The sequence below is a fragment of the Gracilinanus agilis genome, chromosome 4, assembly GCF_016433145.1.
Source record: "Gracilinanus agilis isolate LMUSP501 chromosome 4, AgileGrace, whole genome shotgun sequence".
NCBI classification, from domain to species: Eukaryota; Metazoa; Chordata; class Mammalia; order Didelphimorphia; family Didelphidae; genus Gracilinanus; species Gracilinanus agilis.
Genome location: NC_058133.1, coordinates 116,696,280 through 116,722,945, shown reverse-complemented (window position 1 = coordinate 116,722,945; position 26,666 = coordinate 116,696,280). Strand labels below are relative to the sequence as shown.

General features: G+C 38.0%; 1 protein-coding gene across 1 annotated transcript in view; it reads left to right on the top strand.

Moving 5' to 3' along the window:
- KCNH1 (potassium voltage-gated channel subfamily H member 1) overlaps window positions 1–26,666 on the top strand; it is a 613,189-nt gene that overhangs the window by 393,565 nt on the left and 192,958 nt on the right. Inside the window, exon 10 of the mRNA XM_044673205.1 lies at window positions 9,390–9,586. Within this exon, the coding sequence (XP_044529140.1) occupies window positions 9,390–9,586 (197 nt within the window). The remainder of the gene's footprint in view (window positions 1–9,389; window positions 9,587–26,666) is intronic.

Sequence of the window (26,666 nt, the reverse complement as noted above, 5' to 3'; positions counted from 1 at the left end):
CAATTTTTTCAAGCTGTGTGTCGTAAATGCATTTTCCTTTCATGAACATCATCTCAGATTTGTTTTGAACCTGACAGTTCCTCAATAGATGCCACAGATTCTTATAAATTTCTACACTGGATAATTTGTACCCCAAATGATGCTTTGACAGCAAGTGAGATTGTATAATTTTCAATTTGGTTTGAAAATAAATTAAACCCAAGTTATGGCAACATGGGGGAACTCTGTAAATCCTACAGATTAATCATAATTATCTAACCGTGAAATGCATTTAGTAGTTGAAGGATGCTCCCTTCCTTGTCACTGTCAAAGTACTTGATAAAGCAAACTTCCTAGGAGCAAATGCTGTTACTTACTCATTCCCTCCCTTCTCTCCATCTTTAAGGAAACAGATTTTCATGGCCTTTGAATTGGTGCCAATGTGAATACAGATGTCCTTCACTTTTTCCGCAGTCAGTGTAGTATTGCTGCCGAAAACTCTGTGTCTTGACTTTTCAGTAGTGAATGAATGGAAAAAAAAGACTTAGTAAGCACTTAACTATGTGCAAAGCCCTGTGCTAAGGACTGAGTGCTGTGTCCTTGAGAGCAGAAACTCTCTTTGCATCTTCAGACCTCAGCACAATACTTTGCACATATAGTGCTTACTTACTAAGTCTTGTTTTTATTCACTCACTCCTGAAAAATCATATAAATTAATTTTTGCTATCTTGTGTTTCAAATGTACTCAGGAAAGGGATACTAAATCAAATGCCTTTGCAAAGCAAACAGCCATTTTCCAGGGAGAGAAGTCATCCCTCTAATTTATTCTAGTTTAAGACCAAGAGAGAGTGTGTTACAGTGGAAAGAATATTGGTTTTGAAGTCAGTGGACCTGGGTTCAAATTCTGACTCTGATGCCAACTACTTATGTGCTTCAGGCCAAGCCACTTACCTTCTTTGACCCGCAGTTTTCTGACCTGTAGAATGAGAGAATTAGACTCAATGGCCTTTGAGATCCCTTCTTCAATGTCTGATATTATGGATTTTAATAACAATAATGATAGCATTTATATAGCATTTTAAAGTTTGCAAAAACACTTTACAAATACCTCATCTTATTTTCATAACAACCCTGGGATGTTGGCACTATTATCTCCATTTTACAGATGAGGAAATTAAAGCAGACAGAAGTTGTCAGCATTTAAAAAAATTTTTTTTATTTTACCAATCACATGTAATAACAATTTTCAACATGTTTTCTGAAATCGTAAGATCCAAATTGTCTCCCTTCCTACCTTCCCTCTCCCTTTCTGGACATAGTAAGCAATTTGATCTGGCTTACATATGTTTTATCATGCAAAACATATTTCCTCATTGTTGTAAGAGAATATTCATATGAAGCCCAAACCCCCAAATAAAAATACAAATAAATTAAATAAGAAATAGTATGCTTTGATCTGCATACTGATTCCAACAGTTCTTTCTCTGGAAGAGGATACCATTCTTTGTCATAAGTCCTTCAGAATTGTCCTGGATCATTGTATTACTAAGAGTAGCTAAATCTTTCACAGTTGATCATTGTACAATATTGCTGTTTCTGTGTACAATGTTCTCCTAATTCTGCTTATTTCACTCTGAATCAGTTCATGTTATCATCAGTACGATTTCTGAAATCATACTGCTCATATTTTCTTATGGAACAATAATATTGTATCACCATCATGTAACACAATTTGTTTAGCCTTTCCTCAATCGATGAATATCCCCTTAATTCTTTGCCACCACAATAAAATTTACAACAAGTATTTTTGTAACAGTGGGACCTTTCCTCCTTTTATTAAAAATCTTTTTGGGATCCAGACCTTGTAGTGATGTTACAGGATCAAAGAGTATGTACAGTTTATAGCACTTTTGGTATAATTCCAAATTGCTTTCCAGAATAGTTGGATCAATTCACAACACCAACAATGCTTTAGTACCCCAATTTTGCCACATTCCCTCCAAAATTTATCATTTTCCTTCACTATCATATTGATAGGTATGAGGTAGAATTATTTTAATTTGCATTTCTCTAATCAAGAGCGATATAGAACATTTTTTTCATGGGATTATTGAAAGCTTTGAATTCTTTATCTGAAAACTGCTTGTTCATATCCTTTGGGTAATGACTTCTGTTCTTATAAATTTGACTCAGTTCTCTATATATTTGAGAAATGAGACCTATATTAGAAAAAATTTTCTACAAAATTTTTCTCAGTTTGTTGCTTGCCTTCTAATCTTGATTACATTGGTTTTGTTTGTGTAAACCTTTTTTAATTTAACATAATCAAAATTATTCATTTTCTATCCCAATGTTCTCTAAGTCTTATTTGGTTATAAATTCTTCCCTTCTTCATATATCTGACAGATAAACTATTCTATGTCCCTCCAATTTGTTTATGGCATCAGCCTTTATGTCTAGATCATATATCTATTTTGACCTTATCTTAGAATAGGATAGGAGATGTTGGTCTATACTGTTATAGCCAAATAATAGCAGGTATGTTGAAACCCAAGCTGTAATTACTATATTAAACTGGTAATATATTGATTGATAATAGGTATTGATGGGTGGTTGGTAATGCTAAGCTGTTATAGTTAACTAAAGCTATCAGGGGTTAAACTAATTTGTAGGTGGTGGATGGAAGGCTGGAAGCAGTTGGATATAACCCATTTTTATTTATTCTATGAGAAGAGGTAGGGAGAGGAAATATAAGGATAGAAACTAGGAGTTAGGAATAGGATAGGAAATCTATTAACCATATACTAAAATCTCTAAATACATCCCCCCAAAACTAACTGCTTTCTTTTGCAGCTTCTTCTTGCCTGCAAGCAGGCCTACTTAAACTATTCTCACTAAACCCAGATTAAATTCTATCTTACTAACCTATGCTAAATGATGAACCTTAAATTTATAATGAACTCCTTAATCTATGAAAACCAAGAGCTGCCTCAATCCAACTGTCAGATAATAACAGTCAGAATCTCTTGGCAGAGAGACTCTGATGCAGACCTTCTTTCCAAGTCAGAAAGACTGGACAGAACCCCTTCTGATAGCTGCTTCTCCCTTCCAGGAAAAACCTCTCAGTCAAACACACTCTTCCTCAGCTTTGTATGTGTTAATCAAACTTCTCAAAGGTAACTGTCTCAAATAACAAACAGATCTTCTTATCTGAGAGAATGACCTAGCAACCTGCTCCCAAGAAAGTCAGAGAGACTGGACCCAGAACTCACAGAATTCTCTCTTTTATTATAAGCCTCCTAAAGAACCAGAAGCAAGATCTGTCTGCTCTGTCTCTTAGAGGAGACAGTGTGATATTAATAAAACTTCTACTCTTAATGAGACAGAATGAACATTAAATAAATTCCTTATAACAATACCTAGTTTCTGCCTTACTATTCTCCAGTTTTCCCAACAGTTTTTGTCAAATAATTAGTTCTTATCCCCAAAGTTGGAGTCTTTGGATTTATCAAACACTAGATTTCCCTTCATATTTTGTCTATAGTCTATTCCATTGATGTACCATTCTATTTCTTAGCCATTACCATACTGTTTTGATGATTGCTGGTTTCTTGTACACTTTGAGACCTACCTACTGCTAGGTAACCTTCCTTCACATTTTTTCATTAATTTCCTTGATATTCTTGACCTTTTGTTCTTCCATATTAATTTTGTTATTATTTTTTATAGTTCTATAAAATACTTTTTTGTAGTTTATGGCACTGAATAAATAAATTAATTTAGGTAGTATTTCTCATTGACCATTATTAAACACATATGATTTCAAGACTCAACACTAAGTGCTAGATATATCAAGAAAAGCAAAAGAACAAGCACTCTCTCTTCTCAAGGAGCACATGGTGTAATGGGGAAATAACATGCAAGTAATTATGCACAAACATGAGATAGAGAAGATAAATTAGAGAGTCTCAGAGAGAAGGATCTAAGATTAAAGAGGAAGGGGGAAAGGCTTCTTTTAGAAAGTGGAACTTTATCTGGGCCTTAAAGGAAGCCAGGGAAGCTAGAAGAGACTTAATCCAGGATCACACACCTAGAAATAATATGAGTCTGGATTTGAACTCGACGTTTTCTGTGGGTAGGGTTAGCATTCTATCAGCAGAGTCATTTGGCTGCCTCTCTTTACTGGTTTTCCTTTCAATTTGGTAGTTTGAATGTGTTGGGCATTAGAATAAGTTTCATTTCCCATCTTGCATTTCTCATTCACATGACACAAAGTTTTAGTTGAGTGTTCAAAATGTGATTCATTTGTTCTCCTATACAGACTCCACTTATACCACTCTCTTCCTGTAGTGACTTGTGATTTTTCTTCTGCAACTCAGTTTATGCATCCCTGTTGTTCAAATTCATTTTTCTGCCTTTCCTCATTTATCTATTAAGGAGTAAGGAACCAGGCACAGCTTGTAACCGGAATGGTTTTTGTGAGTTTTCTAGGAAGCAATATGATGGATTGGTGAACCTTTAGGGGCCCTCTTAGGCAGGCCTAGACATTTCTAATTCTGTTTGTTAAAGGAGATATTTTTTTCATCAAGGAGAATTAACTTTTTTAAAACAAAGAATACTAAGGGGAATTGTGGAGCTGGAGAAGGAGATGTTAACAAGTTCAGTTTCTCCAAATGAACAAGTTCGTTTCCTTCAGAAGTTCTCAAAATTTGGGAAACTTTGGGCATCCCTGAGATCTTTTTAGGAGATCCATGAGGTCAAAATTATTTTCATAATAATAAGACATCTTTATTTCTAATATAGTAAATATTGGATAACTAAGCCCCCCTTAACAAAAGCTCTTTGGAGTTCTCAATAGTTTTTAAGGCTTAAATGCATCTAGAGACCAAAATATATTGGAGCAGAGTATTGCTGAGACCAAGGCCAAAAGTCTTTGGGTCAAGGTAGTTTTCTAAAAAGAAAATGTATTATTCCTTTTCCAATGTCATTTCCTCTCACCTGGAGCAGCCATCTCACAAGTGCTTGGCCTTTATTACAAAGAAAACTAGGTAAGAGAGTAGAGATGGTTTATTATATCTCATTTCTCTGCAGTGAAGTCAAGGGACAGATTATTACCTTAAAATAACTAGAAACCCAAATCATGATGATAGTGAGTCAGTAACACCATCTTCATGGGTGAAGAAGGGCACAGTAGTTCAGAAACAAAAATGCAACTAGAGCTCTGAAGTCGAAAGTATCTGTTCCATTTTCTTCTGTTTAAATGTTGGAAGACCTTGAAGGAGGAGGTGGCTGGATGACTTGAAAAGCTGTAAGTATAAAAATCCCAATTTATGGGAAAACTTCAAGATTTGTCCAAGTATTTGAAAGTATAATTGCCTCTTTGGCCTTAATCAAGAAAACAGCTGTCCTGGTAATCATGTTGAATCACAGGGTACCTGATTCCAGCATAGGACTTGGCTGATCTGCAAAGGAAAAGCTGCCGATGTGTCTAGAATACATTTCTGTATGCCATTTGTGGTTCCTTTCTCTTCTTCCTGCTGTGTTCCCTATGACTCCCTGGGGATTCAAATTTGTGCTTTTCTGCCCTGGAAATCTAGAAGCAAGATAAACATACTTTCAAAGCTATTTTTAACCCTCGGCTGTACAATAGAGTCCGGTTTTGGGTTAAACAGGGACCTTTCTCATCAATCATCTTATTTTTCTTGCCTCTCTAATTTTTCTCCACTGATTTATTTTTTGCCTACAAATAGTCTCAGATCTTGTGTATCTAGGGACAATCTTCTTTGGATCCTTTGAGTACTCATTGTGTAGCTATAATCAGAAAAGAAGGAAAGTTGATCATGGAGCAGGTAGGAAATTTTGCAAGACATCAAGTTTTTGCTTCCTCTGAGGCTTCTGGTAAACAGCCTAGAAAAAAGCAGATCTAACTGAGGCTTCTGAGCCAATGGCTCTAACCTATCCCTTCATACCATACCATTGGCAGATACTGTCATGAAGGAGTGCAATTGTCATTTGTCTATGGTAGGACAATCTAGCCCTGACAATTTTGGTTTCCCTGGGGACTTTCTTCTTTGATCCATTTTTGTTATATGGTACTCTTGGGTTTCTAGTCTCATGCTGTAAACTCTTTCACATTTTATGGTGTGCCAAAGGATCGGGCAATTATGACATTATATTACAAGATCAGCGAAAGCTATGTCTTTAAAAATACCTTCTGAGTCTTCTTCTGTTATTTCAGATGTGCTGCTACCAGAGGCACAAGACCCTTGAAGTCAGAAGTTTGAAGACCATGACCTCACTTCCCTTTACTGCCAAACTTCTTGAAAAATTAATCAGTAGTTATTGGCCAAACTCTCTCCTTGGTCTCTCACTGCTTATGACTTGGCTTCCATCCTTACTCCTTTACAAAAATGGTTCATTTTGAATGGCACGACCTTTTCTCTCTGGAATGGAAGATATGCCACAGCTTCCTTGATGTCTTTTCAGTGTTCAATGATACTGACTTTTACTTCCTTCTGGAAATTCTTCTGCTTTGACTTTTGTTATGAAGCACTATGCTGGCTTTTCTTTAATGTTCCTGACAATTTATTTTTCTATCTCCTTTTCTGGCTTCTCTTCTTTGACCCACTGCTTAACCTTCTATCCCCAGGTCCCTTTTCTCATCTCTCCACACATTCTCTCTCTTTTTTAAAAAAAAACATTTTCTTCTGTTTTAGAATGATACTAAATATCAATTCCAAGACAGAAGGTCAGTAAAGACTAGGTAAGGGTTAGGCAGTGGGGGTTAAGTGACTTGCCCATGGTCACACAGCTAGGAAGTATCTGAGTCCAGATTTGAACTTCTCATCTTCTCAGGGCATCTAGCCTTACATATTCTCTTTCTATAGTCTCATCTACTCTTATGAGTTCAAACTCATCTCTGCTATGCAGATAAACCCCATATCCATTTCCAAATCTCGACTTTCTCAAAGTTCTAGTCTCATATTTATATCTTCATGTTTTACCAGTATCCCTAATGCATTCTATTTAATTTCATTTTTTAAAATTTGTCAAGGGGCAGCTAGATGTCTCAGTGGATAGAGCACCAGGCCTGGAGATGGCAGGTCCCACATTCAAATGCAACCTCAGACACTTCCTACCTGTGTGACCCTGGGCAAGCCACTTAACCCCCATTGCCTAGTCTTACCACTCTTCTGCCTTAGAACCAATGTTCAGTATTGATTCTAAGATAGAAGGTAAAGGTTTAATAAAACAAAATAAATAATTAATTAAAAAAACTTTCTAAGCACCTCTCATGTGATAGTCCCCATACCAGGTGCTGAGAATACAAAGATCAAACAAGATAGTGTTCCCAAATTCATAATTTAATAGGAAGAGTTGAGACAATTATAGATGACTACATAGATAACAATCATAGAAGCTACAATATGGTACATATGTAGAAATGGTGTTGCCTAATGGATAGAGAGCTTGAAAACCTGTTTTCAAGTCCTATCTCTGACATAGACTGAGTGACCTTGGGCAAGTCATTTATCTTTTCAGGCCCCTGGGCAGATTCTTGATGCTATAAGCTGGGTGGCAGATGGAGTTCCTTCACCGTACCAGTAAAGTAACACATTCCTTGTACTAATAAAGTAACAGGTCTAGTCATTCAGCACCTAATACCATCTTTACTATCCCTCTTTCTTGCCTCCCACACTCAAATCAATTGCCAAGTTCTATCATTTCCATGTTTACAATATTTCTTTTATCTGTTCTCCAATGTCATCACCATAATTTAGTTCCTTTTTACCTTTCACTCTTTCTGTTGCAATAATCTGTGCTCCTGTGGAGTTGTCCCTCTTTCCCATAATACTCTCCCTCCCTACCTCCATCTCTTAATTTTTCCTTGACTCCTTCAAGTCTGAGCTCAAATCTTACCCTTTCTAAGCACCCCCACTGCTAGTGCTATCCCCTCATAGCATACTTCCCATCTGCCTTTTAATTACCCCTCATTAATGGAGTCTGAATGATGTCAGAGATAATCCAAGCTAGAAGATAATCCTGAAATTGTTTGTCTGGCTTTTCCCTAATCTTCTGAAAACACTCCTCAGTTTAATTAATGGTAAAATGTATTTTGGATCATTGGATCCTAGTATTTAGAAATTGATAAATACTTCAGAGATCATTAGTTCACTCAACACAGCCCATCCTCCAATACTACCCATTTTATAGATGATAACACTGAGGTCTAGAGTAATGAATCAGATATCATGGGTCACACTGATAGTCTCTAAGATGTCTTCCAGCTCTAAAGCATTATGATCTCTATGTGGCAAAGTGGTGTGACTGGTAGAGAGTTGACCTTTGAGTCAGAAAGGGTTGTGTGCAATTCCTTCCTCTAACCTCATACTGACTCTGTGTCCCTGGGCAAGTCATTTAACCTCATAGTTCATCTGGAAACATTTTTTAAGACTTTAAATTATAGTGTAGTTCCTGCTCTGCACTGAGAGGGAATTTCTTATTAACAAATTTAATACCAAAAAAATCATGGGTCTCAGGGGTGGGGGAGATTATTCCTCAGGTTAGCATTAAATTTTATTTTTGTATTCTTGGAGCATACACAATTAGACAGTGGGTGGAAAGTAATGATGGAAGATGCTGGGCATCAGCAGGTTATAGTTCTGCACAGCTAGGACACAAGCATCTCTCAAGAAATCAATAAGCTCGCTTGCTCTGGAGCCATGCCCACCATGCTATCACAAGAAGCAAGAAGGACCCAGCTGTCAAACAAGGAAGTAGTTACTACTAACAACTCACATTTATGTAGCACTATAAGTGCTTTTCTTATAACAATCAGATAAATTAAGTCATACACACGTTATTATTCCCATTACAGATTAGACCTGCTGGCTTTATAGATGCCTCTACTTCTGTTTTTATTCTGATCTATTGCAGAGGGAAACTGTTCAGTATCACAGATCAAATTTACAAGAAGCAGGAAAGCATGAAGTAGGAAATTCCCCACCTTTATCATTGGAGGTCCAGCCTCCTAATAACCTGCCGTGTAAGCTTATATTTCTTCCTCAGAATCTCACATTTGGAAGTATGGCTGATCCATGCATTCCTAGGGTAGGCAGGTCCTTAATAATAGCATGTGTGCCTGTGATTTACCAGGAAGAAACAAGGGATTCAGCCCATCAGGAGTGAAAACTACTGAACAGAAACGGCTTCAAAGTTAACCAGATTCTTCTGTGTGAGGCAATATGATGTAATAAATTGAAAGTGGGTGGTTCTGAGGGTTTTCCTTCTTTCTCTGTTCTAAAGGCAGCTTACACTCAGATGACATAAAGAAACTATTCCTGGGATGAAACTGTTTCAATTGGTTGGTTTCCTCCCTCAAGATAGCCTTTTTTCCCCTTTCTTTTTAGGAAAAGGGGATGTATTTGGAGATGTATTCTGGAAGGAAGCCACGCTTGCCCAGTCCTGTGCCAATGTCAGGGCTTTGACCTACTGTGACCTGCATGTGATTAAGCGAGATGCCCTGCAGAAAGTGCTAGAATTCTACACAGCCTTCTCTCACTCCTTCTCAAGAAACCTCATCCTTACATACAATCTGAGGAAAAGGGTAAGTGGATTCTTCTGTGATTTATTGCTGCAGTGTTGGGTCACTGTCTTGCCTGGAAAATTGTCACTTGAAAGCCAGAGATAAAGACTGACTGAGATCTCTATGGTGTGATTCCTGAGTCTCACACTGTGGAGAAGTAGAGAAAGGTAATGGTCCTTGGCAGACAGGAGGGAGGAATGTCTGAGGAAGAGGTAGAGTTTTTGGTTTTGATTTTTTTTGGTATAGTCTTCTTCTAGTGACAACTAGGCCCTGTGTCTTTTCAGAAGAATATATAGAGCATAGAGGCTGTCAGTCTTTGATTAACAAGATATGCACCTTCCAAAGATAAGCTGTTATCTCCATGGTGATTGTAGTTTGTGGTAGGGCGTTATGTTGTTAACAGGTCGGCAATGCAATGAAAAGAGATGAGAAAATGATTTAATCAGGCACAGGAAATATGGAAGTTATGAAATTTGATATCTCAGAGGATTTTTTTTCTGCAACTGCCAACTCAACTGGTTTGGAAAATGATTAACAATGCGTGAGCCAGACAATTTTTCATCTGAAGTACTTTCTTTAAATCTCAAATCATCAGAATTGCTCCATTGATCTCAGCAAGTATTAAACTATTTGTCTTGTATCCTTTTGATTTTCATCCTCATTGGTTCTCATACATTTCATCCTGCCTTCTCTTTGTTACATCAGTCACAGGATAGCTAGCCCTGGTGTAGCACAGAGGCAGGGGATGTAATGAGGGTTTAATGGTGGATCAGTAATGGAGGTTGGTAAAGCTGTAGGCAGTCAGGAAGCTAATGTGGCTTATACACGAGCTGTTTACTGATGGTACTGGGTAGGAATGAGAAGTTCCCAGTGCTTAAACCAGCCAAGGGATTCATGTAATTTCTCTTGGCAAGGACAAAACCCCTTTAAGAAGATTTCCCTTCAGCCTCTAACCTGACTGAGAAAGTAACTCCTATTGGTTGACAGTGAGATTAGACAGGAAAGGAAGTGTGGTGCTTCCTGTCTAACAGTAATGGAGTTACTCTCCCTCCCTCCTAGAATCTTGAACAGCAGTCTACTTAGATCTAAGTTGAAGGTAGGAGTCACTAGTTCATAAGTTAAACTAAGGTTTTATTTGAAAAGTTGATTAGGAAAAGGGATTGGAGAGCAGGTGAGGAAACCAATGAATCTAGTCTAGTACTGCCTTCTTGATCTAAGTTCAGGATGTTGATGAACTTCCTTGCTATGATCTTCAGCTGTCCCAAGGGCCCAGCCTTGGGACAGAAACAAATGATCTCTTGATGGTAATATAGAGCAACCTCTTGATAGGGTATATCTAATTGTTCCTATTGGGTCAGCAAAGTTATCCTAAACCTGCCTAGCCTAGAAAACTAAGGTCCCAGGTTCCTCCTCCCAACCACCCTGAATCCCCAAGGGGTAGAAGTGAAAGTGAAAAGAGTAGGGAAAGAACAGACCCACCCTGCGTCTCCAGGGCTTTATATACCCTGGGTCCAACTGGCAGTTGATACATGCCCTATGGCTCATGCCACAGTCAACATTCTAACCAGTGCAACTGACAGGTTGCCCCAAACCAACATGGCTGTATTAATCCTATATTACAGGGAGAAGACAGGGATCATTTTGAATGATGGTTATGAGAAGGTGAAAACAGGCAGTGAGTTTGGTTTGATTTGTAGGATGTCCAGTTTCACATCATCATCACCTATTTCCTTTTGTTTAGCCATATTTAATAGTCCTGAACCTGGGCATCCGGAGCCTAGATTCTAGTCCTCTTTGCCATCAACTTGCATCTCCCAACTCCTAATCCCATCCTCCTCTTGGCTAGTTACTGGTTATATGATCTTGGGCAACTCGACATACTGGGGCCTCAGTTTATCCACCTGTAAAATGAATGGATTGGTCTAGAATTCAGTGGTTCCCAAACTTTTTTGGCCTACTGTCCCCTTTCCAGAAAAAATATTACTTAGCCCCCTGGAAATTAATATTTTTAAATTTGAATAGCAATTAATAGGAAAGATAAATGCACCTGTGGCCATCACTGCTCTCCTGGATCGCTGCAGCACCCACCATGGGGCGGTAGCACCTACTTTTGGAATCACTGGTCTAGATGGTCATAAGATCCTTTTGGACTCTACCATTCATTGAGAAGGGTCACATAATAAGTCAGAACTGGAAGAGATCTTAGAGATCATGTCTACTAGATGCTTCATTTTACAGATGAAGAAACTGAGGACATTTTAGTTCACTCCATGGATAATCTTCAGCCATGATAACAGAAGAAAACTGAATTAAAAATCAGAGCCATACTGTAGGTAGCAAAGCCATAAACCCCCAATATTGAACCATTTAATTTGGGTTTGGTTTTCTATGTTCTCATTTTCAGTCACAGTCACAGGATCATAAGATGTGGTGGTGAAAGGGACCAGGTTGCACAATGGATAGAGCACTGGGCCTAGAGTCAGGAAGACCTGAGTTCAAAGCCAGACAGACCTTAGACAAGTCATCTAATCTTTATCTGCCTCAGTTTCCTCAACCATAAAAAGGGGATAATAATGGCAACTTCCTCACAAGTTTGTTGTGGGGATCAAGTGAGATTATAAATATATATACATATACACATATGTATATATTATACTTTTTTGGTTTTGATTTTTAATATGATCTTCCAGTGACATCTAGACCCTGAATCATTTCATAAGAATATACAGAACATAGAGGCTATCATATATGTGGTGTGTGTCTATATATATATATGTATATATATATGAATATAGCACTTAGCACAGTGCCTGGCACATAGTGGGTACTTAATAAATTCTTGTTTCCTTCCAATCCCCTAATTTTCTCTCTCTTTCTTTCCTTCCTTCCTCCCTCCAAAGGATACTGAAGACCAAAGGGGAAAATATCTTGCTTGCCTACTATCAATTTCTGGCCTTGTTTCATGGACCTGAAATATGTAGTTTTGTTGTGTGCATGTGTGTGGGTGTTGAGACTGGTTTTCTTTATCTCCCCCAAGCTGGAACCATTTATAGGCCAATCCCCAAGTTAGATGACATGGAAGCTTTGGCCTGCTCATTTTCCATCCCGAGTTGTTCAGTCTTCCTTAGACAACATGGTTGTCCCCTGCTTCAGAGACTCATCCTATCAATGCCAGACTTGGTGATAACACCAAACTAGCTTTGGCCTGGGAGCAGGGATTATAAGCCTGGGCCGGCATTCCTGGTTTTAGAGGTTTATTGTTAATGGACACTTAAAGAGCCCACCTTTCTGACACCTTACTTTATTCCTAGTTTACCTGCTTAACCAAAGAATGTCTTTGGCCAAGGTCTGAATGATTTTGCCTTCATGGCAGTCTTTCAGTTTCTGTGATTACAGATTTGAACAATATCTCTCCTGAGAATCACCAAGGGGATGACTGAATTAAAGCCCAAACCTTGTGTGTTTTGTGGGGGTGTGAATGGGGGGTGGCTTGGAGAGGGGAAGCTGTCTAACATTCAGCATGGTTTTTCTGATGCCTGGGAAAACAGGACATTTGCTAGTAGGGCTTCTAAGTGGCTTGCCTCTTTTTGGGGAGGAGAATGGGTGGAGTGGCAGAGAAGGTATTCTCTCTTTTTGTGAAGGCAAGTTGATTGCAATCAGTGTTCAATGTTGTGAAGAACAAGGTGGAAAAACACACAGTACAGGTTGCCCAGCAGAGTCATAGTCATTCTGGATGGCCTGCAGTTCAAGTTCATCTATTTTCAAATAGCAGTTTCAGAAAATTTTGCTTACCATGAGATAGTACAAGTGAGATCATTTATCAAAATTCATAGAGATCCTGAAATCTAGAGTTAGAAGGGAATTTTTTGTTGTTGATCAGTCATTTTTCAGGCGTTTCCAATTTCTGTGAGCCCAGTTGGCATTTTCTTTAACAAGGATACTAGAGTACTTTACCATTTCCTTCTTTAACTCATTTTACAGATGTAAACTGGGTTAAGTGACTTGTCCAGGGTACACAGGTAATAAGCATCCGAGGCAGGATTTGAACTCAGGAAGAGGAGACTTCCTGACTTCGGGCATGATGTTCTGTCCACTGGGCTACCTACCCTGGAGGTCCTCATTGTATAGATTAGGAAACTGAGCTCCAAGGAAGTTGTGATATGCCCAATATTATATAGATTAGGAAGTATCAGAAGCAAAGTTTGAACCCAGGGCCTTCTTCTCCAGAAACAATACCAAGAGGTGCCCCTGTACCTATCAAACGTGCCTTCTTTTTAGGAAATAAGAACTTGCCATTTCAGTGTTGCCTCTGTAGTTTCTCATCATGACCCTCTGAGAATTAATTCATAGTTTTACAAGGCATGGAAGATGAGAACATTACATGCATGAATTACTCTTATAGCTATTTTTCTCCTGGCAAAATGAAGTATATTCTTATAGCTCTTTGTTTCTTGGCCAAATTAAGTGCATTCTTTGCAAAGATGCCTGAGAACACAATGCTTTCTGCTCCAGTAAGGTAGAACCATTTCACAAAGAAGCTGGCATGTTTTTCATTGGTATTATGGATCACATGTGCTCCAAACCGGAGGTTTTTATTTTTCTTTGCAAATGACGCACTTTATTCTATCGTGTCAAAAAGCTCCTGAAAAGAAAGGCCCATCCTTAAGGACACGCTTACCTGGAGAAGCAGGCACTCTGCGAAGGTGAATGCTGGGAAGGAAGAGAATCTCAGTGCAGTGATTTGTCTCTCCACCCACTGCTGAATGGGAGCCTGCCCAGCTGTGTTCCAGCTCTGCATCAGTGGCGATAATTCTGAGTGGTCACTAGCAACAGATTCCCTTGCAACCACATGCAGGTCATTACTCACAGAGCTAACCTGCAATGTCCTCATGTTCCTAGGAAAGGAACTAACATCCTGACCCCCAGCTCTGGGACACCAGAGAGGCCAAGGCCATCATTCTGTTTTTACTTGGTCTGTGACAAAGCCTTTGGCCAAATTCCTTTGAAGAGGGAGAAACTGAGGCAGTTTGATCATTTTGATAAGTTCACCAGAGAGATAAGAGACTAAACTTGGGAAAGAGCGCAGGGCCTTCCTTTGTCACACTACTCCACCCATTCCACAGTGTAAAATAGCTAATAAAGGGGAATAAGGGTCCTGGATAATCCGAGACAAATGGAATCATTGGCTTTCAGTCCCTGGTCTCTCCATTCTGTGTATGTTCTTTCCATTGGCCTCTCTCTGTCTCTGCTTGAGAAATGATTCAGGAAAGATTTATTAAGAATGCCCTATGGGACCGGCTAGGTAGTTCCATGAATAGAGAGCCAGGCCTCTGTCCTGGGTTCAAATCTGGCCTCAGACACTTCCTAGCTGTATAACCCTGGGCAAGTCACTTAACTCTCTTTGTGTAGCCCAAACCACTCTACTGCCTTGGAACCAATACTTAGCATTAATTTTAAGACAGTAGGTAAGGGTTGTAAAAAAATAAAAATAAAAAGACCTCACTATGTACAAAATACTTTTCTATGTCCTGGAGAAACAAAGACATAAAGGAAAAAGTCTGCTCTGATGAAGCTTGCGTTTCCTGTCAACATCAGGGCAATGCACATGCAGCATTTATATAAGCTTTGGCTTATTCTGACAACCCCACTTGCAGTGATCAGTCGAGTCTCTAGAGCTTAGCTTCATTTCCCCTTTAGGGTCCTATGGGTTACCTTCAGGGTAGTGGGGCATTCTAAAAGAATGCAGAGTGATTCCAACTCACTTAATGTAATTTAGAAAAATTAATAGATCAATGACAATTTAAGTATCAATAATGTTCAGAGCACCACACTTAGGCACACTTTTGAACTGGTTAATGACTAGACCTCTTTGCTGGTAGGCAACTGTGGGATTCTCATATTCACCTCTGCTTATCTCCTTTTGGGACCACCCTATTGTTGCCTTCATTTATCCTACTGATAACTCTGTTAGAATGCCATAGAGTGAGCTCTTTATTATTATTATTATTATTATTATTATTATTATTATTATTATTGTCTATACAGTTTGTCCTCCCTTCAGTTTCATTCATTCATGTTGGACAGCCTCCTAGGTTCTGGGAGATTGGTTCCTTTTGCCTCAGTGAGGAGAGTTTGGAATTTCCCCCCTCTATGAGCATTTGAATGGTACCATAATTAGAGGATGGATTGCAGTCAAAAGAGTAGGTCATTAATAGTAGTCAGTTTATTCAATAATTGTCATTTAGCTAATTGGTGGGATGGTTCTTAGCCTTTCTATTTTTAGCCAAGTTCTGTTATATATTTGCACTGTGGGGTTTTTAATTAATTTGGACCAGGGGAGTTTTAGAAGGTTGGTGGGCTCAGTGCCAAAGCTTCTTTCAAAGAAGACACCATAGGATTACTTATTTCCTAAAAGTGAAGTTGCCATGGGGAGTCATCTTGGATATGTACATTTTCAGCCTACTTTAACCAAAGGGAATTTTAGTTTGGTAAAGAGAATACCCAAGGCTTTGAAAAAGCATTATCTATACATAAAATAGGTCAACATTTCAATCCTAAACTTCCTCCCACCCCAGATCAGATTCGTGTAGAAGAGTGAGAAGCTTTGGGGAAATGAAAGGCTGGATTATAAATAAAAGCTCTCAGAAATATCATCCTTTTCCTCCAATTAAAAAAAATAGCTTCTGTTTATAAGTGGTCTCCCACAAAAATCTCCTCCCTTCCATGTCACCCTAGTCTATAGTAATGGTGGCAGTAGAATTGAAATACCAACTTCAAAGGCTGTCAACTTATAATGATGCACTGGGAATACTGGATCATAGGTTCAGGAAGGAGAAAATTAAATCACTATCAAGTTCCTCCTGATTCACAAAGAACTATAAGGGCAAAGGAATTGTGTGTGGGTGTGTATACAATATAAAGCTGATGCAATACAAAGTTTCCTTGTCATATTGAGATGAATACTGTTATGATCATAAATAATAATAATAGTCAGCATTTCTGTGGGCAAGGGACTACTCTTCCTGAATTCAAACCTGGCCTCAGATACTTATAATCTGGGTAATCTTAGGTAAGTCACCTAACCCTGTTTGCCTCAGTTTCCTCATCTATAAAATGAACTGGAAAAGGAAATGGCAAGAAATGGAAATGCCAAGAAAACTCAAAATGGGGTGATGAGCAGTCAGAGATGGCTGAAAATTGACTGAAGAACAACAGCACTTCTAATGTGCTTTAAGATTTGCAAAGCACTTTACAAATGGTATCTCATTTTAACCTCACTACAGTTCTGGGAGGTATGTTCTATTATTAATCTCATTTTATAATTGAGGAAACCAAGGCTGAGAGAGGTTAAGTTATTCCCCCAGATTCATAGAACTAGGAAGTCTGAAGGCAGGATTTGAATCCAGGCCTTCTTGACTCCATGTCTGAAAGGCAGGATTTGAATTCAGGCCTTCTGACTCCTTGTCTAACACTATTTGCCTCATCCCATCTGGAAAGGACTCAAAGAATTAACCAGCTGATCAAAATCCCCTCTTTCTCTAGATAAGGGCAATTACGTGACTTTCCCAATAAGGAGTAAGCATGAAAGCTAAGATTAAAACCCAGGTTCTCTGACTATACTGCCAGGACTATTCTATATAGGTTTTGCCCTTTAGGAAGGAAAATGCTGTGTCTCCTACCAAGATTTATTAGACAAACAGGACTTGAAGTGGGATAGCTGGAGTAAACTATCCTACTTTCCAAGGCAAACTAAAACCTTATTTTAACTTCTTGTCTGTGAACAATCCAAGTTTATTATTGATAGTAAATGAGATACTTTATAATAAGGTTTTAAGATGTTTCTTGATGCTTTTTCCTACTTAAAATTCTGATATCCTACTTTGTCTATATTGAAGAGAGCCCAGAGAGGGTAGAACATGGTTTGGCCTAAAATTATTATAATCTATCTCTTCTGGGAACTCCAAGGGCCAGTCAGGTGCCTAAAAATGAAAAGGAGGAAAGAGCTGACCTGGACAGTATCCAGGATGAATCATTCAGCAAACCATGTGTAAGCACTATGAGGGTCACAGCGAACTGGTCCGTTAATCAGTGTGACTTTGTGAAGAATGGTCCCTGCCAGACTAATCCCTGATCTAATTTCCTCCTGTGATAGAGGGGAGAGAAGATGCAGAGGAGGTATAAAGGAGAGTTAGAAGGAGGAGAATGGTCATTTCTCTTGACTTTATCAAGAGGATAGTCTCAGAGACTGAGGATAGAATACTAAACTTGGGAGTCAGGAAAATCCAATTTCAAATGACTGTGGACAAGTCACTTAATCTCTTTGGGTCTCAGTTCTCTCCCTGTTAAAGGGAAAAAATAATACCCATAGAAATCTTATAGAGTTGTTGTAAGGTTCAAATTGTTTATGATATACATAAAATTCTTTTCAATTATGAAAGTGCTTTGCTGCTGCCAGTGACGATTAATATTCCTCACCATAACAACTCAGACAATATGGCCTCTAGGCAGCTAGGTGGCACAGGAATAGAGCACTTTGCTTGAAAATGGAAAGTCCTTAATTCAAATTCAACTTTAATTACTACCTGTGTGATCTCAAGAAATTCACTTGTCTTCTGCTTGCATTGCTTTCTTTATCTATAAGAGATCATAATAGCCTCCACTTCCCCAGGTTGTTGTGATGATAAAACGAGATAATATTTATACAGCTCCATATAAATCTCAAATTGTTGTTTTGTCATTTCAGGAATATCCAACTCTTTGTAGCCCCATTTGGGGTTTTCTTGGCAAATATATTAAAGTGGTTTCCTTCTCTAGCTCATTTTACAGATAAGGAAACTGAGGCAAACAGGGTTAAGTAACTTGCCTAGGGTCACAGAGATGAGACTTCCTAATTTCAGGCACAGTGCTTTTTTCCATTGTACCACTTAGCCATCCAAATCTTAAAAGTATTCTATAAATGCTAACTGTTATTAGTTCCAAATCCTGTTAGTCCAGTATACTCCTTTTTTGGGAACCTTGTACTTCTAGGCTAGTTGAATGACCTGGCAGTCATTGGATTTCAGTATGGTGTAATGAGCCAAAGACTAAAAATTCAGTCATTGTATGAACAAGCTACCTTTACCCTTTTCTTCAGGCACAGACTGTGCCCCTAATCCTGACCAACATGGTCTTTCACAGAGCCTTAGAATGTAAGATTTAGAAGAGACTTTAGGGTGGTCTTGTCTAACTACCTCGTGTAGATAAGTACAAAGAGAGGCAAAGGGATTTGCCATATCACATAGCTGCTAAGAGATAGAACCCATTAGAATATAAGACCTTTGAAGGTAAAGGACCATTTTCCTTTCAACTTTGTATCCCCACTGCTTAGTATAATGCCTTGCACATGGTAGGTGCTTTGAAAAATGTCTGTTGATTGAATAGAACCCAAGATGCCTAGCTTCTAAACTAATACTCTTCCTATTGCATCATGAAAATGTGTCTATGGAGGCAACTAGGTGACTTAGTGAATACAGAGACCAGGCCTGGAGATGGGATGTCCTGAGTTCAAATCTGACCTCAAACGCTTCCTAGCTATGTGACCCTGAGTAAGTCACTTGACCCCAATTCCCTAGCCTTTAACCACTCTTCAGCCTTGGAACCAATACCTAATATTGATACTAAAACAGAAGGTAAAGGTTAAAAAAACTTGTCCATGTTGGGCCATTGTTTTCATGGGCAAATTGAATGGATAAATATAGATGGCTCAGTATATTCATCCTTGTTAGAGGAGAAGCAATTCAAAGAAGGTTGGGACTAGGTGCATTCCTATCATTTAGCAAGGTCCCCATTATTACTCATTATCGATGGCATCCTGTCAGCTTGGGTTTCATTTTGTGACCTGAGTATCTTATCCCAACCTTGGTCATCACTTCTCTGTAATCAAGAATCAAAGGACAGTAGACCAGAGCATAAGCTTTCAGACAATTTTATTATGGGCACTGACTTAGCTTTTGCTCCATGGTATTGGAGAGTAAGCATTCAAGCCAGAATCCTTGCCAAGTAAGTAGGGGTCAAGTGATTATCCAGTGGGCTCCTATCCCAAATGATATTTAATTTGTGCTTGACTTTCTGACAGAGGAGCTGAAATTTCTGTGTCTTTGTTAGGTTAGTACGGAGTTGGTTTTCACTGTAATATGCTGAGCATGATTGACTCAGGCTATATTTAGAACAGAAACCCTTGACCTTTCTACTTTAGAAGGCAATTTTGGAGCAACATTCTCTCACTCAATTCATTTCAGCACATTTTTGTAACCCTGGCATCAAAGGTGCCCTGTTGACACCCACTTTGAAGGACTTCTCACTTCTCTGGCTTGTTGTCTTCACCCCACTGCTCTGGGAACTTCAATATCTGGCATCGTCTTGAGTGAAGTCACCAACTCCTCCCATTTTGTATTTATATCCTTTACAATCTGCTTCTACCTATCTTCCCATACTGATTTCATATTAATTCTTTATAGCGTTATATAATACAATCAGTTACAAGTAATAACTGTAAAGCACTTAGCACGATGCCTGGAAGATAGTGGGCACTCTGTAAATGCTTAGTCCCTTCTCCACATCCATCACACCCATCCAAAGCACAACTAACATATAGTATACTTGTACAACATTCTATCTCCCACCTCCATATCTTTGCATAGGATGCCCTCTGTTCTTGATATCTGTCTCCTTAGCTTCCTTCAAACCATATTTCTGGTTCTATTCCCTATAGTTTTCATGTTTTTTTTTTGTCTCTTGGAATTTCTTTGTAATTTAACATGTATATACCTCCTATTGACTTGTCTATGTACATGCCCCTCTACTCCAGTAGAGTCAAATCTCTTTGAGAACAGTCCCTGTTTTATTTTTACCTTTATTTCCAAAGCATACCTTTTAAGTACTATAAATGCTTGTGAAATTATACATGCTCAAAAGGCTAAAAACATAAGCAAATCTTTTTAGTGTTTAAAGGTAACTTGTAGACTTTACCAGGGATCAGAGAAAATAGAAATACCACCAGTCAGTAGCCTCCCCCTCCATAATCCTATACAAACATACATTTACAGTGCTAACATAGGCAGGGCTCTTGTATGGGATGCCCATGTTCTCCTCCCCGCCATGCTGAGGAGATGTCCTTCTTGCCTATTTGAGCACCCCCTCATAGTTTGATGAACCTTTGCTGTTCCTCAACTTTGCTGTTTCTCAACTCAAATGATTCTCCATGTACAACTGGGTGAAGAGAGAAGGAGGGGAGTCATGGTTTCCCCCAGTATTATAGTGCACTGGGAAGGACAAATTTCTAATCTAGGATAGAGATTGAAGCCAGAGTCCCTACTCTCACAGAACTTGCAAAGATAAAGTTTTTCCCTGCTTCTAAGAAAGGACAAGGCAAATAATTCCTCAGTCTTCACTGCAATCTTCAGAGTATCTTTTACACCATAATTATCCAATGGATCCTTTGATTGGTTAGCTCCCTTCTTGCCTTTGATTTATTTAAAGAACCTTATATCTTTGGCTCTCATGTCCATTATAAGCTGCTCCTCAAGTTATTTTATGACCTTTCATTTCACATTTCTACTTCAACTGCCATATAATATAGGCAACCCTGTTCCCACTTGAACATTCTTTTATTTTTCTAACTATGTCCCATTTTTCATAGTGTACTTTTTAATTAATATTATTTTGTCAGCCATCCAAGTTTTGGTCAAACACCTACTCTATTTCATCTGAAGCAGACATTTTCCCAGGGCCTTCAAAAAGGTGCATATAAATAGTCTCCAGACTTCCTGTGAGATAATTACTTTTTACATTACTAATTTCATCTTTTCAATTAATGTACATATGTATTATAATAGTTTCTCCCTCTAAGCTCAGGCAACCCAGATACAGTTTTGTTTTTATTTATGTCTTCTACTAAATATTAAAATTAATGTTGGAGTAATCATTTTCACATAGCGGTTTCCCCTTAGCTATGTCCTGTACCAGTTATGCTTACTACAGAGAACCAAGTAAAATCTATTTCCATTTCTTGTGGGCTTAAAACTATTTCCATTAAATGTTCATTTATCTCACCCCAAATTCTTATCTTCTGAAGGTTCCTGGCAATGTATGGAAAACTGAAATACCCATTAGTATTATCTAGTTCAATTTATTCAATATTTCAGCTTGGTTTCATGGTCTTAGTCTTATGGCCACATAGCTATTAACTCTGAGAGTTGGAATGGCAGAGACCTTGGAGTTCATTCAGTCCAGTCTCTTACTCTGGACAGGAATATCTTCAACAACATCCCTGACAAGTTGTCATCTAGCATCTTTTTGAATATCATTCAATTATCCTGTAGTATTACCATATAGTAATATATCCTCTATCTATCAAGTGTGTGTCTTTGGTCTCAACTTGTGACTTAATTACAGTGGAAAATATATAGTGTGGAACTTCTGGGGTGGAAATTCTAGCCATCATTACTGATAATTGATTGGTTTATATATCATTAGAAAGGAACCCGAGGCACAAAAAGTTTAAGTGATTTGCCCATGTTATGAGTCAAAGGAAAGACTTGGACTTGTGTCACAACCACTATGTGGCACATCAGGATTTGAACCAAGGTCTTAACTACAAGACATGATCTTCTATTCACTATAACACAGGAGCTATCTTAGACCTTTTAATGAATTTTCCTTATGAGTATGAAATTTCTACCTGCAGAGATGTCCTTATCAAGCAAGATTTTTACACTATTATTAAACATATTTTGTCTAATTCTGTACAAAAGCTCTCATCTCTCTAGTTCCCTTTTGATCTCCCCACCCCACTTCTTTCCTCTACAGTTTGTTGCCTGGTAGCACCAAAGCCACTGGATTATCCTTTTCTATATGTCTCTGAGATGCCTATTTTGTCAAGCTCTTTCCTTGCTGCCTGCCAAGCTTTGTAATTTAACCAATTTGTTTTTTATACATTTGGTTTTTCTATATTTTGGCTTGATTTTTCTGCTACTTATCATTAAGGAATTCTTGTCATTAGCCAAATAAGGGAGAGTCAATTCTTAAATTATCTCTACTTCCTGAAAAAAATATCACATTGGTTTTTCTTATAACCCTTCTAGATATGCTTGGATCAAATGCAGATCTTTTATCAGTCTCATCAGTCAAAACCCAGGGTCCTAGATTTAGGAGTTCAAGTTCTGATGGGAGGAAAATGAGGAAGAGGCCATTATGCAAGTGGCATCACTTGGAGAAAGGCCAAGAAGTGGTCAGCCTGGAACTAAGTAAGATAAGGTAAAACTTTGCCAATCCAAATGAAAAGTGAAGAAATTTAAGCACCAAGAGTAAAAATATTTTTCTAGATGTTTCCTAAAGAAAAGGAAGCAAAATGCAGGGAAATCATTTTAAGTGACTGTAGTATCAAGTGAAGCCTTTTTAAGGATCAGGAAAACCTGGGTGTGTTTGAAGGCAATAGGGAAGGAACTAGTTAATAGAAGTGTTTGAATATTAGCAAATAAAGAAAGGATAATTGAGTGGGACAATATAAGCCTCAGTAGTAGGGCTCCTCAGTAGCAGAAATTATAAACATGAGCCACCACATTTGGCTCACACTTTTTCTTTCCAAAGTGCTGAAAAACTGGTGTACTATTATAGTGACAACAGTTTCCTTAAGCCAGAAAGAACTGCAAAACTCCTCAGGATGACTCTCTGGGAAAAAGAGAGAAGCCTTGCCAGGTCAATTCCGCATTGTCCAATTAGATCAAAGTCTCTTAAAGCAAAGAAGCTGTTTTTTCCTCCTTTGTTTCTCATTCTCAAACAAAAGAGGCTAATAGAAAGCAACCAGTTACTTCTAAGAGGTTTCACTTCCCTCAAGTTATAGATGGTGCTGTAGGGCAATAGTTCTGGCTACAGCAGAGTTCAGCCATCTTCCAATGAACTTCTAGCCTTTCTCCAGCACAGCAGCTAAAATTTTTCCATCAGTTGACTCTCTTGCTGGCTTCTTAACTCTACTTCTCCAAAACTAGTTTTTCCATAACTCTTATTTATTTGTTTGTTTGTTACATTAAAATACCCACATAACTTCCTCCTTCTTTTCCCTCCCACTCCCATTAAAGAAGGTATCATTTGATATATGTATATATATTTAGGTAGATAAGTGTTTATATAAAAACATGTCTTACTTATTTCTATTTATCAGTTCTTTCTCTGAAGGTAGATAAATACAAGTCAATTCTGTTGTTGTATATAATGTTCTCTTGGTTCTGCTTGTTTCACTTTTCACAGTTTCATGTAGGTCTTTCTGAATGCCTCAAATTAGAGCCTGCAGGTGATCAGTGACTCATTTTTTTCCCTTACAAGATAAAACACACACAAAATCTACTTTTCTTTTGATTTTGGAGCCAATGGATCTTATTTGATCTTTCTACAGACACCAAACACTTATTTGATTGACCAGTTGGTTAGCTTTAAACTCTCAAACTCTAAAAAGTCATATACAAATGAGCTGTGGAACCCAAATGTCCTACATTCTCAGTCATTTCTCTGAATTCAAACAGATTCTCTAAAAACGTTCACTGAGGAGCAGTTCTCTATTAGGCCTTTCTAACATTATGTATCTATCCTCAAATTGTCTCCAATACCATGATGAAAAAACAGGTGGTACTTTATAGACAACAAATTGATGTCATCTTTTTTTTATTTATGCAAAAGTTCTTTTTTCTGTCCTTTTCAGTGATCAGAAATAGAAACAGAATTAGAAATATCCTTAATGAACTATTTAATCTGTGAAGAAATTCTACGGCATTGAACATAGCTAAATCATTCATTAGGTGACAGTCACGATTTAGAAAAGACATTTCTCATCTATCATTATAAGCCAATCTAATAAAATTTAATTTAATAGAGACAAATGTAAAGTCTTCCAGTAGGGTTCAAAAAAACAATTACACAATGTAAAATGGAGAAGATACAGCTCATTTTTCTAAATCATCAATTTTTCGAAAAGGAAAGTTCTGGCAGTTTTAATGGACTATAAGATTAATATAAATCAATAATGGAAGATAGGAAAACCAAAAGAGGTAATGTCTATGTTTTGGTTTTCTCATATGTACAGGGGGAATAATACTACTTATGTTACTTCACAGTTTAGCTGTGGACATAAAAAATAATGTACTTTTTACAGGGCAGGTAGGTGGTATAGTTGATAGAGTGTCAGATCTGGAATCGGGTAGATGCACCTTAAAATCTGTTCTGAGACACTAGCTGTGTGACTTTAGGCAAGTCCCTTAGTCCTATTTGTTTTAGTTTCCTCCTCTGTAAAATGAGCTGGAGAAGAAAGTGGCAAACTACTCCACTATCTTGCCCAAGAAAACTTCAAATGGGGTCGGAAAGAGTGAAAGTCCCACCTGAAATGACTGCGCAACAAAGAGTGCATTTATGTAGTACTTATAGAATCACAAAGCACTCTACATTTGATCCTAATTTGATCTTGTAGTATTCTATATTCTATAGAGTATTCTATAAAGCAATTATGGCTTTTCTATATATTTTCTATATATTCTGAGGCAAAGGAGGGAAATAGGACATAGAGTCCAGTGATAGGTGAGTGTAAAGAAAATTGAGCCTCGTGGGAAGCCTCTATTTGGCTTGTCACTCAGATATAGTACTATGTCATTAGTATACAAGCTTTGTAATGGCCTTTGTCGGGAATATTCAGAACTGCAATTTCTTTCTGTCTATCCCGGAGAGAATGAAGTATGACCTTCAGTTTTTCATCAGGAGGCCTGGGTTGACTGTTGATTTGCAATAAGAAAGAGCCAGGAAGGCAGTTCAGAAATGACTATAGAGGAAGGCCTTTTAGTTAAATTGAGAAATAAGAGCAATGGATTGCAATGGGGAAAGTACTGGACTTGGCATAAGAGGACTTGGATTCAAATTCTGGGAAAAGGTTCCACCTCAGTTTCTTCATCAGCAAAATAAAGAGGCTAGACAAGATGATGGTCTTAAAGCCCCTTCTAGTTTTAAATTCTGTTCTCCTAAGTATGCCTTAAATTTCCTTAAAGGAAATACACTCCAAAGAGTACCAGAGGCTGAATGAGATGAATTGGGATTCCTTCCCAAGCCCTTCCCACCTTTTTACTAAAGTCAAGGGCACATAATTAACTGTCATCTTCATCTTGCAGCTAGGGAAACTGAGACCTAAAGATGATAAGTAACTTGCCCAAGCTTACACAGTCAAGTGACTGATTTGGGTCTCCTGGTTCTCCTAGTTTAGCCAGGGAGCCCACACTGCCTCCCATCATCTTCAATCATTCTATTTTGGGTCTCTGAGTGTGAGAGGAATGCTGAATTGCTTCTTCGCTGATTCTCAGTGACCTCCCTTGGGCCTTGGCTAGCAAAAGAATTTCAAAGACCCAGGCAATTTATAAAACATACTCATGTCAGTCCTTCATTGTTCTTGGTTTTGGGGTTTTTTGTTTTGTTTTTTTTTGGTCGTTTGTCCTATAAATGCTTCCTCTTGTCTATTTGGGTCTTTGTTGAGGATTTCTAGACTGGTTTTTCTCTGGGTTCGTCCGTGTTAGTGGTTCTGCCACAAATTCTAAGTCCTTTGAGGGAAGGGACCATTTTCTCTCAGCACGTGCAAATTGCTTTAAACTATCCCCCCAGAAAGAGGTATTTCAGGCTTTGGGGAGTTTATATGTTTAGCTGCTTTAGTCAGTCAATAATTATTGAATATCCACTATTATGAGGAAATGGAACTCATGGTGCTTTCCCTTAGCAATTTTTAGTCTACCTGGACACATAGTAAAATGGTCACTAAAATCAGTAGATTTGGGATCTAGTCCTAACTTTACCTCTTTGACTATGTGATCTTGGGCAAATCATATAAACTGTGTGAAACTCAGATTTATAATAAAATGGGACTAACAATACCTGTCTTGCTACTTGAGGGTTATATGCAATACATTATAACATTATATTATATAGGCTATATGATTGCATCATATGCTATCATATAGTATATATTATCATATAATTATATATAATTATTTTATTTTATAGAATTATCTTTTGTAGTTACATATATATCATGTTATATTAT